Below are 13,449 nucleotides of genomic sequence, written 5' to 3' on the forward strand. Positions count from 1 at the left end.
TCAATATTAAATAACTGAAGAAGATAAGAGAAATACAGCAGCATGTAGAGAACAATTATCTAATTTTTAGTGTAAAATTGATCAAATCCAGCTGAGATATGACTTTGATACCAGTCTAGAATCAACAGTTGATATCTGCTCTTTATACAGAGTAGAGTTTTCTTGTTGAACATCTCTTTCAGTCAGTACAAGCTCAGCTAGTCAGTGATTCAGTCATTCTCACTGACTTCAATCACTCAGTTATGTGATAGCTCTTCTGTCTTATACCAGCAGAATTGATATATTTTTTCTTTGAGAATAATTATTATATATAAAACTCAGTCAGTTGCATTGACTTTAGCAATAGCAGTTACTAATTTCTAATCTTCAGACTATATAAGCTTGAAATTCTCAACTCATTCAGATTTAGTCATCACTCTGACAGTCTCAATTACACTCATCTAAAACTCTGTCTCATCAAAGTTGTAGATATCATCTTTCAGAATCTTATACTTTGTAATAGTATTTTATATGAGTTTAAATCACTCACAAATAATCTCAGAATTCTCACATAGAGCTTACTGATAATCATACTTATATGAGAACTTGAATTTCAACTCATCATGATGTTTGATAAAGTTTCATACTCAGTATTCATTCGCTATGAGTGAGACATTGAATTCTCAACTGACAAGAAGAAGATTGATCATTTTTCATACAGCTGCAACTCAGAATAACTGATCTCACTCATTTATAATTAGAATTTATTAAATAAAAAACTCTTTCTCTGTAAGACTAAGTTTTCAGTTCTTTGAAAATATGTCAACATATGCTATATAATCATATATGCAATAAGTAAAAGTTGCATAATAGACTTTACATAGCTTTGCTGCAGCTCATATACTTGAAATTTAATCATTTTTAAGTGCTTAAATGACTAAAAAAAGCTTTTCTTCCTAAGTAAAGGCTTTATTCTTTGTGTGATTGACATTTTTGATGTAGAGTATTTCTCATTGTATGAAGAGTAAGAAGTGATTTACTTACTTATTGATTATATTATATTATTTTCAATAATATAATTCATCATTTAGTTGATCAGATCATCTAATTGATCAGTCTTTTATCACTCAAAGTATTTCAGATTAAATTAAGTAACAATTATATACAGAAAGTAATAAATTATATTAAAAATTATTTCTTGCACATTAAGAGTATATACAAGCAGTATGTTTAATAGTCTCACATATACTACACTGTGATGCTATGTGTTTTTATGATTGAGAGTCAGTAGCTTCAATCACCTCTTCTTCTCATTTATTGACTTTTCATATGTGATTCAAGTCTTCTTCAACTCTCAAAGCACTCTTTTCAGCTACATATATACAGCCTCTTTCTCATTTTCTCTTTTGTTTGACATTTTGAACTCTTAACTCTCTGTTTTCAGCTATTAGAATAGCAGCACTATGCATTGCTATTTGACATTCTTTGACCAGCTGACTTAGAATATGATTGATTAGACTGAGTCGGCTCTGTGTACAGTGCTTAATATATTCTTTAACTTTCTCAGCTTGCTGCTTCAATTGATGTATATTATGTGGTATGACTGTTACTCAGAAGGTCTGAGAGCTGTGGAAAATTTCTAAAAGGATGAGAATATGCATTATGATATTAAACTATGAGAGAATCTGCTCAAAATCATACAAAATCAGCTTAGCAGCTCTAAAGCTTCTTTTGATGTGACTTTCAGTCAGAATCTGCATCTGAGCTACAGAATAGAAACTCAGAAACTTCTTCTTATCAATATGATTAATTTTAAGCTGCATCTGATTTTCCATCTGCTATCTATATACAGTTTTCAGAAATGAAAAGCAGTCAACATCTAATGGCTAAAGAAGATGAGAGAAATGAGCTAGCATATAGAGAGCAATAATATTGTTCTCAGAGCAGAATTAGTCAAATTTAGCTGAAGTATGACTTTCATGTTCATCAAGAATCAACAGTCAGTATTTGTTCTTTGTACAGAATAGAATGTTCTTATGAAATATCTTCTTCAGTCAATACAGACTCAGTTTGTCAGTTGATCAGTCATTATCACTGACTTTAATAACCTAGTTACCTGGCAGCCTTTCCATATTATATCAACAGAATGGATGTACTTTTTATTTGAGAATGATCATTATATGAAGAGCTCAATCTGTGATATTGATTTTAGTAATAACAGTCATTTATTTTTAATTTTCAAATTAAATTAGTTTTGAATGATTAATTTCTTTAGACTCAGTCATCACTTTAACAGTACTAATAACTCTTATTTAAAATTCAATCTCATCAAAGTTGTAGATATCATCTTTCAGAATTCTACACTTTATAATAGTGTTTTGTACAAGTCTGAATCACTTATAAATAATCTCAGAATCCTCATATAGAGCTCATTGATGATTGTACTTGTATAAGAACTTGAATTTGAGCTTAAAATAATGATCAATAAATTGATTAACTCAGTATTTACCAACTGTAGATAGAGGTTTGACCTCAGTGCTAGAATCTCAGTTGGCAAGTAAAAGATTGACTGTTTTTTATACAATGTGCACTTGAGAAGGCTGGTCATATTTATTCATAAATAAAATTCACTGTACAAGAACTGACTCTTCAGTAGAGGTTAATTTTTAATTATTGAGTTGAAAATTCTCTTATATTATATGATTATTTAATCAATTCTGTAAGATGATAAAAGAGATGCTGTACAAGCTTGCAGCTTTCTTAATACTTAAAGTTTGACCTCTTTTTAACATCTCAATAGTCAAAAGAATTTTTTCTTTCTGAATGAAAGCTTGAGAAGGCTGTAGAGTGAGCATTTTGTTGATATGAATGTTAAATGCATACACATTAAATAAACTAATTGACTAGATAATCTGATTGACTAGATAATGAATTATGTTAATTAATATATAAAGTCTTATATAATGTTAATAAATTAAGTATTATTATCAGAAATATTGAATTAAAAAACTATAAGTTTAATAGAATAAATTAAAAATAAAAATATCAATAATTATTTTAATATTTATATTTTTATCTAAATATTTTATAATAATTATAATATTCTTATATTCTTATATTCTTTATTTAAAAATAGTATATTATTACTCAATCTAAAATTAAGATAAATAAAATAAAAGTTTTACTTTATTTAATTACAGAGCTGCGATGAGAATATTAAACTAAAAATTAAAATATTGAATAAAATAAATAGTTAAATATAAGTAGATAATTAAAGATTAGATTGAATTAATCTTCAGAATAGAGTAAATCAATATAAACAATTAAATATAACTAAGAATTAAAGTAAATTAATATATAGAATATAGCAGAATATATTAATTTTAATTTATATTATTGAAAACTACATTGTAATATTATTTCTTAGTTTCAAAAAGTACTTGCTCTTAAGCAACTATGTTAAATAAAAGAAAAGAATAATATAAAATTTATTAAGTTTATTAGTAAATTGATTACCTTAACTATCATTCATCAGATTATTAGATATTTTCTTTTATATCTCACTAATATCAAAGTTATCATTAGATTTATATTTAAAGACTAGAATTCATTTAACAGTTTGACAGTAGTAATAAAGCTTAGAAGAAGAAGAATAAAATTAATAGTTTTTAACTCAATGATTATTAGATTTATAATATAGACAATAACCTTCTTGATAATATCTCTTTTATTAAGAAGATGAAATTGATGAAGTATATAATAAAGAATCATATATAAAGTCAAAAGTATTAAATTAAATATAACTTAGATTTATAAAATTATAATGAGTAGAGCAATCATATTATTAAGAAGTGTGAGGTAAAGATAAAAAGAAGAAGTTAAAAGTTAATTACTAGATAATATATAAGAATTTTTTATAGATCTAAAAAAGATTTAACTGTTGAGTTAAATGATTAGAAATTGATATATCAAAACTCTATCAAAATTGAGAGATCTTTAAAGAATGTGATCACTTCTGAACTTTGATCTCATAGAGAATGTATTTAAACTTGTATTATAGACTATTAAAGATTCACTTGAGCTCTACTTTAAACTATATAGTTTATCTTTTACCTAAATTATCTTGTTTAAATTGTTATATATGTGAGAAAGCTGATCAAGAATTGAGTTGTAATTTTAATTACACACTTCTTCAGCTTGCACTAGCTGAGAAAAAAACATTATTTGTAGATTTAAATATAGATTCAAGTAGATAGAGTAAAACTGATTAATTAAATCTTTAATAATGACTTGATTAATGTATAATTTGACTGTGATTAAAAGAATTTAAATGTCAAATTTCAGAGTTTGATCAGTAATTTTTGGAGATCTGACAATAAGAGCTTAGATTAAATTAAGATTGAGAGTTATTCAGAGCTATCTATAAGAATTAATATTCAGTTTATAAGAAATAACATTGAGTTTGAAACTATTAATTTTAATTTCAGAGCTTTTGAATAGCACTTTTAAATTTCTAATAAAGAGTAGAAAAAAAGCTTTTATAGTAAAAATAATAATAAGTATAGAACAATAAAGAAGAACAAAAATTAATAAAAAATTTTGAGTATTCAGCATAGTTGCAACTACTGAGAAGTTCAATTAAACATAGATATAGATATAGATATAGATACAAATATAAATATAAACATGAATATAGATATAAGATCTATCTACTCAATTTTCCAGAACTTATAAGAAAGAAGTTTTTAGTATTATATTATGATACAATCTAGAGTTGAGATAAAGCTTCTATTTATCTATCTAACTAGACAGCTATGATGAGAATACTAAACTGAGGATTAGAATGTTAGAATGAACGAGCAGCTGAATATAAATAAATAGTTAAAAATTAAAGCTAATTAATCTTCAGAGCAAAGCAGTGAGAAATTAAATATGATTGAGATCAGAGTGAATCAACCTTCAGATCATAGTGAAGTGAATCAATCTTAATTCATTATTATCAGTGATTGTGCTGTAATATCTGCTGTAGAGTATTTCATTTCTTCATTAGACTGTTTATCAATTGATCATGTTCTTTTACTTGCTTTTTCTTCTCATTTCATTCAATTCAGAGTCTTTCTATTCTACTTTTAATTTTATTCATGATATTAGAAATCTTTTGATATACATATCTGAAGTTCTTCAGTGATGTTAAAAATAGCTTTATAAATATAGACTCTTTTAATCCCATCTCTTCTTTTATTAGTATCATATTGTCTTAATCTGATCTTCATAAATTTTCAGATTCTTTCTTGATTTCTGACATTTTGATAATTTCATGAGTTATCAAAATAAAGATAAACAAAGAACTTCTAAGAGATTATTCATCTAAAATATACTTTAAAAAAAGTAAAGAAAAAATAGTATAAACTTAGCATTATGTTATGACTTCAATCTAGGCATAGATAAACAGATATTTGATTGTCAACTAGATAAGCTATTTTAATGAATACTAAGGCGATTTACAAAACAGATTCCTGGGGAATATTTTTCTTATATACTTCTTTCCGCTAGGTGGTTGCTATGCAATTGCTATTACTTTTTTCAAACAATGCCAGTTTCCGTAGTCAACGCCGTCTAGTACCGTCACATAAATGAATGAATTCATAATGTAACAATGTGCCACTAAATACAGCTCTAGCGCTTTCTTATAGAACAAAAAGACGAATTCATTAGAAGAAGAGATAAGAAAAAAGAATGAAAGCTACAAAGATGAGCACAGAGTTTTATGCAGAACAAAGAAAGAGTAATATGAAGAGTTTTAATTACAAAAGATTCACCTTAGATGTTAGCCTATTACATTTTATATTTTATATAATTGCTTTTTTAAAGTTTTAAATCTATTATAAAAAAAATAATCTTTATATAAATATATTGTACAATTAATGTTTCAATTTTAAAACTTAGATTAAGTTCAAATTAAAATAAACTGAAAGTAAAAATCTAGTAAATATAGTTAATAAAATCACTATTATATTATACAAATACAGAACATGAACTCTTCCCATTGTCAGCACACTGAGTTTGCATAAAATACGAATTATTATGTGTATTCATTATGGAGAAGAATTTTCACTAACAATCTTCTTGTTTGCACCTATAGGCCGCAGATGGTAAGAAACTGATTAACCTCCCTCCCCTTTCAAACAAATTTACCCCACCTAGTATATAACCATAGCCTCCTGCAGCCTTCATCCTTAGAAGAAACATATTCCATCGCTTCCTACATGTTCTTCATCACAATCATTGCGCCCCACTTTACCTTCTACAGCCTTCCCCAACCAAACCCTACATACAAAACTAACACTCTCTGCAAAAAAACCCAGAAGACGAAGACGACGCCCAGAATGACCTTGAACCAATCTCCATTTTAAAATATATTTGAGATTTTATAAGATGTAGCTAGTATATATAACTAGCTTTGATGAGGAGATGTAATAATCTGAATATTAAATGGACACGGAAGAATTTTTCAGCAGAGATTTTAAAATCATGTTCAACGTCTTTAAAGCTACATCATCGGTATGTCCCGGAGACACCATTCGGCTGGAACCGATTCCGGATGACTAGTTACGCTGGACAAGTGTTGTGGCCAATCGCTGCGCGCATATGTTCGGTTTTGTAGCCTGGAAAGTTCCCGTCCCCGTTATCGATCCAGTCCCGTAGTTATCGGGCTCTTGATATTGAAATCGTTCAGCATGAGGAGACAGTTTCTGATATCTCTTGCTGCCCCGGACAACGTGGCCTGATTTTTTCAAGTGGAGATTTTACTGAGCGTTTTAAATATGCTCTATTCTCTTGCATTGGGCTTCTCCGCGGACAGGGATCTTTTGTTACTTAGAAAACGTACGGAGAAAAGAAGTAATACCCACATTTTCTTCAAACGTCTGGTTTTGCGCGTGATCCCTCAATTTTTCTTTTTCTTCTTTTTCTTCTTCTTCTTCTTCTTCTTCTTCTTCTTCAGGTGTCACCATTGCTCAATCCTACTCCACCTGTGAGCTAGTGGTATGGGATGGTGTATATATACCGTCCGTTGTTTTTCTCTCTTTTCTGAATTTCCCTGTAAAAATTTACTACTCTTCATCTCTTCATCATATACTGGACCAGAAATAGCGCGTTTTGAAGATCTTTCTCTCCTGCTGAGCAATTTCCTACGGCTATCCTTCCTCCAGTCTCGTTTTATAAGCCCTGCAAACCAATCAAAACCAACTCTCCTACAGCCAACATGTCAGCCATCAATGGCCGTACTATCACCCACATCGATGAGGACTCTCTCACAGACCTCAAATCACGCATTGCCTATGCTAAATCTTTCTTACAATTTACCGAAGAAGATGGAGCCCTTATCCAATCAGCCAAGGACATAGTTGCACCCGCTGTCCCTGCCATCCTAGAAGCAGTCTACACCAAACTCCTTTCCTACGATATCACCGCCAAATCTTTTGTGCCCCGCCAACCGGAGCAGGCTGCTACGGAACCCGCTGAAGCCTCCATCTCCGAGCTCTCCCTTGATCACCCAAATATCGTTCACCGCAAGGACTTCCTCAAAAACTACCTGGTTAGACTAGTCAGCAACAAGAACTGGGCCGATGACAGCCCCTTCTGGGATTATCTAGATAAAGTTAGCGTCATTCACACTGGCAAGGCCGGTTTCAAGCACCGAGAAAAGAGACCCAAGCTCCGTGTCGAGTTAATGCATATGTCGCTGCTGCTAGGGTTTGTGGAAGATCTGATGCTCAAAACTACATTGGCGGCTGATGGCCTGGATCTCCGGACTAAGACGAGCGTTCTCGCTGCGTTTAATAAGCTGATGTGGATCCAGAATGATCTGTTTCTAAGACATTATGTTGCAGAGAAGCCGGAGTTGGATTGATTGTTGCTTCTCCTGCCAGTCGGCCCGTGTTCCTCTCCTGTTTGTCTTTTTTTGAACCTTGTTGAGGTTCTTGTTTACTTCCTAACTTTTCTTTATCATTTCCTTTGATAAACATTTGGCATGCATTGGAAGACTATAGTTGCAGGACAATCTGTACTGATACAATATGGAAGCGAATAATTGAGGGTGCATGACAGATACAGGATATCCAGACACTTTTTGAATTCATGCACCTTTCATTACAATAGATATGATAAACAACTCCACTCACTAGCTTTTTAGCATTGTTGTTTTTATGTACAATAGTTACCTTTATTCAGTCGTTAGATAGTTTTTGATTTTATGCAAGAGGATTTATCGGATTGAGCGGTATTGCAAAATCAAAAAGCTATTTATTTATTTGATTGCATTATTTGGACTTTCTCTTTGATGGGTCTCCCAAAAAAAAATTCCATTGCCTCTACTCACTCATTCTCTCAACACCACAAATCAATTGGACAAGCGCTTTGTTTCGTCATAAATAAACCGACTCCATTCCACCATCAACGCCATGGCCGGGATCAAGACCCTCGTCGAAACTACGGTACAAAGTACAGCCACGATGATTGAATTTCCCTTCCGCTCCCGCCTGTCAGTTGCTAGCGATGCCCCTTGCCCGGAGTTTCCAGGACCATCGCTGCTGCAGGGCGCCTAATTTTCAGTGCGGAAACTGCTTATTCATTTCCCACCAATGCCAGGCCTGTGTCTTTTAAATCCTTCAGACGCTCATATCTCTTTGGGTCCACTGAGATCTCTTCCTGTCTGACTCCGTGATCCTTTGATCCTCATCCACTCTCTCAGTGTGGACCACAGCCACTTCATCATTTATGGCACGCTCAGCGTCCCTTGAAGAATCCCTACAGAGGTCAAGGAGGTTTTGGGTAAAGGAAACATCAGCGCAAAAACACCCTCTGGGGATAACAGCTGCAGGTCAAAATGTGCTCAGAATCACCAGTGGGCGCAGCTGTGAGGGAGTGTGTGCACTGTTTGTAACCTGCACGTGTGGAACCTCCAAGTGCCCTGTGACAGCCTCTGATTGCCCACTGCGAGGCACCCACTTAACTTCTCAATGATATTCAACAGCTTCACACCCTGTGACTGACTGAGGAAAAATTTTGCTGCTTTGATTTTTGCTGCTTTGATTGTTGCTTCACTGACTCACTGCTGTCACTGCTCACAGTGTAATCTGTGTCTGAGTTGTCAGAGGGATCACTCATGCTAATTATGTCCCTCGCCTCTCCCTTGTCATCTGAAGGCTGTGCGGGCGGGGTTTCTGAGAAGGTGACAATTCTCCCGCAAAACCTTAGGCATTGATCTTGACCGTGTTTTCTGTTGGCATTCAGGGAACATGCTGTCTGCTTTCATTCCCTCTGAGAGTGGCTGGGTCTTCTGAGAACAATGGCAATGGGAGATGGATAAACCATAAACTGTGACTATAGATGCCATGAACTTGGCCTCTAATTGATGATGCAAGCCCCAGGAAAGGGATTTATTTGATAATATGATATCACAAACTTTCTCCTGCTCAATTTAAGCTCTATAAGTAGTGAGTACCTGCATAGCTCTAATTAGAGGAGAAAGCAGGAATGTAATTGAGCCCATTTTACGTAGATCTGAATGATCTAGATCAGAAACATTAAATAAAAGATATCAGTGAAAGTAACCTGCCAAACCTTAAGCCCTTTTCATTGAATATGAGAGAAAGGGCAAGAAAGATAAGAAAGACCATCTGTAGTGCATAAACTAACACTTGTTATTGTCAAAGAGAAAAAGCAGGTAAAACGGACTCAGAAAAGCCACACAAAAGTTTTTGTCTAGCACTTAGGAGAGAAATGGGCAATAATTTTAGAGGCTGTGGTCATTATGCGTCAATTAAGACCCAATGAGATCCAGCTCTTGTCATGAGAGTACAGTATCCATCCCTACAGACTTCTGGACAACACGAATACTGCAATATTATATAATAATTAGCTACAAGCTCCACCAAGTTTGGATGGCAAAAATTGGGGAGGAGAATGTCAAAATCCACCCCACTGTTTCTGCTGTTTGATTTGGGCTCACTCTTTACATCTCCTCCCGTCAATTAGAGCGCACAACCGCCATCAACAACGCGATAGGGAAGTTGGAAGTGCCATCAACAGATCAATCAGTTTTCAGAGACTATTCATGAAAGAAAGCCATGACATATTGTGGCACCTTTGAGCTTTTTGTTGGTTGGAAGATGAAACCATGAACTCCAAGGACAACTCGGTTGAAGAATGCCAAGCCAGGGGGTGGCGAACGTGGCCTTTGTCGTAGTGGAGACGGCTCTGGAGAACGGCCCGGAACAACATGCAGGATGAGTGGCCAGCAGCATGTGGTGCCTGCGCAAGCGGAGAGGATCCTTCGGGAGAAGGAAGCGCTTTGCTGGCTGGCAATGACCACAAGGAATCTTAAACCAACCAGGGACCGCTCAGTCTCCCGTTCACTGATGGTGACACTGGGGGGCCTGCTCCCTACGTTTAATTGCTTCCGCAGTCAGGACCAGTGGGGCCAGCTAAGGGAACATGCAGCCAGTGGCGTTTACCGGCAAGCTGTTGTTGGCACTCCCGACTGGAGACTAGCTGAACTACTGGTCGCGCTGACTGGCTGAAGATCCAGGGGGCAGATCCACTGAGTGATTAGAGCGGCTCTCAAACCGCTCACCTCGCCAGCCACTCAAACAACCTGAAAAAGTGTTTTTGCATGCCAGAACTGAGCCAAGGCGTGGGGCCGTCGCTGAACGGGGGAGAGAGCACAGCAGAAGCCACCAGTAGCACAGCGATGTTGCATGGCCTGCCAGAGATTCCACTGCAACCGACTCATTGCTGCTTTAGCCAACCATTTTCTTGTCCTGAATGGAATGACAAGCAAGTCAGGATGGAGATGGCTGGAGCCCGGTGTGCTCATCTTAGGCGGTTTCCCCCTTTTCCCTGGCTGTTGCTAGTCCCAAGGGGATCTTCCAGCTTAATCTCCCACGTCCTACAAAAGTTGCCCGTCACCCACGTTGTCCTCTTTCTCTCCTTTCCATTTCTCTTTCTCTCCTCTTGACATACTGCTTGCTGGCCTATCCTCATATATCTTTTCTTGCAGCATCTCGCTCTTCGACTTCGGTCGCCCACACTCTTTTAATCTTCGCACTAGCAAACTGCATTCTTTCACATACCGACGATATTTTTTTGTTTTTATTTTTTTGTTTAAAACCGATATAAATATCAAGTAATTCCACATAGCTTAACCGTCATCATGCGTTTCACCACTGCATCAGTTGCCCTTTTTGCTGGTGCTGCTATGGCCATGCCCAGCTTTCCAGTTGCTGAGCCCACCACCGTCTACTCCACCAAGGCTGTGACGGTCACCAGCTGCCCTCCAAATGTCTACAGCTGCCCAGGCCATGGTCCCAAGACAACTGATGCCGCGTCATATCCTGTCTCTGCGCCCAGTGCCCATCCAACTGGCAAGCCTTCTGCTCACCCCACTAGCCATGGTGATTACCCAACTGAGTACCAGCCTACCATTGACTGCCCCTCTGAGTCCACCTATCCAGTTGAGAAGGCTCCTTATCCTACGGGCAAGCCGAAGCCAACTGCTCACCCAACCGGTACTGAAGTGTACCCTACCACTCATTCCACTACCACTGTTGTCGTCACCTACACCACCTGCACCTCTGTCAATTGCGTCCCTACCGTGACCTCGTCCACTACCCTTATCTACCCAACTGTCCACCCAACTGATCGCCCAACTAACTACCCAACTGGTATTGCATCTCCAACTGGTATTGCATCTCCAACTGGCAGCTACCCAGTGTAAGCAATCAATATCCCTCAAATGCGTTACAATGTCGTCTAATGTATTTTATAGTAGCCCAACCCCCATTCATTTTGAGGGTGTTGCCGCCTCATTCGGTACCAGCTTCGCTGTAGCTAGTCTCGCTGTCATCGCTGCTATCTTCCTTGCATAGATTCTCTTTCGGTGATGATACCCACATTCTGCACTAGGTTCTCCTGGTTTATCTCGAGCAAACGGGCTTGGCCAGCGGAGAGGCACTTTCAGCTTCGTTCTGCGGTTTTTATTTATTTATTTTAACTTTCTTCCAGTATCTGGGGTATACAAATGGCAGAAAGTTCATCTTTTGCACAATGTTTTTTTCTTACTTAGTTGCAAAAGCGCAAATTTCCCTTCAGCTATATATTCTATTTCGCCTGGTGCTTCCTATTTAATCACGAACGCCACGAACGCACAGCTTTTTTTGGGGGGGCAAGGGTCCAGTTTCTGGCAGCGACAAGACTTTTTCGTTGTTTCACCCCCTGCTGGATATATATGTACCATATATAAAATGAAGGGAAACACGACTTCTTGGGGGGCATATAATTGCTGGTTACATTTCTTTGGTGTTTTTCGTTCTATCCTTGGTTGTTTGCCTCCTACGTTCGTTTCCCGATTGACTTGGGATTTTCTTCCTCGACCGAGTGTCCTGGGGAACCCACTTGAATGTCACCGCACTGATTTCCTTTTTATTGTTTCTTCTACCATGTCAATTCTCCGAGGAAGACCCGTGTTCACCTCTTGTAACCAGCATTTTGAGACTCTTTATGCCTACCTGGGAAAGGATGTCCTTGGACTAGGAAGAAGAAAAAAACAATCTGTACTTTGCTCTCCATATCTTATTCCCAGTTTCCCTGGCTTATCATTCTATTCATGTTGATGTATCACCACTACCCTTGCTCTTCTCATCATTCTCCCTGACTATGTCTCTATACCACTTTTGTTAGTGATTTAACAACTCTACAGAATCTTCTAACACTTTCCTTTTCACTATCTACAAAATAGCTCTTCCCAGAATTTGTGAAATTTCTCCTCCAGAACCCGAACACAACGTCAGATTTCCCGGTCTCATTATATACAATCTCCATTCATGGGTTCTTCATCTCAGAGCCAAGAATGAAAATCCCTATTGCGATGCATCAACATCCCTCTCTCGCGCTCTCTACACCTTATTTCCACTCCTGCTTAGATACCTTTCCGTACAGTTAAATCGTGTTTCCACCACTCAAATACACCGATGCTACCCAGGCCAGGTGCCTCATTTCCCCCGCAGATAACCCGCCTAGCACATTCGGCGTCCGTGGCCAGTAATAATAATATCCATGATTAATCAATAAAGACACGGCTAGGAATTCCACCGTAATCTCCGTGGAAATTAAATCGTAATTTTCATCCATTCCTATCATTTCTTGGCTGTCGAATCAAAGATCCGGAAAAGACAGTCACCCGATGTATATGTGGTGTAACCCTCGGCCCTAAGCAAAATCCATGTTTCAACATTCTTGTTTCAATGCAATGACGTTTATGCTTGTTTCCTTATACAGCATTACAGCGGAAAATCGCTGAAGCCATGTCACACATACCGCTGCCATATAAACCACTAACTAGTACGTCGCATGTTCGGGTGTCAGATGTCCTTTTGCGAGTTTCCATCATTCACCTCGACGGCTGTCATA

At 36.6% G+C, this 13,449-nt stretch overlaps 2 protein-coding genes across 2 annotated transcripts; both read left to right on the plus strand.

The window, feature by feature from the left end:
- Positions 1-7,243: 7,243 nt before the first annotated feature.
- Positions 7,244-7,891, plus strand: PADG_00496 (uncharacterized protein; the record flags this gene model as incomplete). The annotated part of the gene is made up of 1 exon (XM_010758070.1): positions 7,244-7,891. The coding sequence occupies one exon, from the start codon at positions 7,244-7,246 to the stop codon at positions 7,889-7,891; it is 648 nt and encodes a 215-aa protein (XP_010756372.1).
- A 3,303-nt stretch (positions 7,892-11,194) lies between these two features.
- On the plus strand, positions 11,195-11,909 carry PADG_00497 (uncharacterized protein; the record flags this gene model as incomplete). Its single annotated transcript, XM_010757555.1, has 2 exons — positions 11,195-11,754; positions 11,813-11,909. 2 exons carry the CDS (start codon positions 11,195-11,197, stop codon positions 11,907-11,909), a joined length of 657 nt encoding a protein of 218 aa, XP_010755857.1.
- Between the last annotated feature and the right edge of the window lie 1,540 nt (positions 11,910-13,449).

The sequence above is a fragment of the Paracoccidioides brasiliensis genome (assembly GCF_000150735.1).
Source record: "Paracoccidioides brasiliensis Pb18 unplaced genomic scaffold supercont2.1, whole genome shotgun sequence".
NCBI lineage: Eukaryota > Fungi > Ascomycota > Eurotiomycetes > Onygenales > Ajellomycetaceae > Paracoccidioides > Paracoccidioides brasiliensis.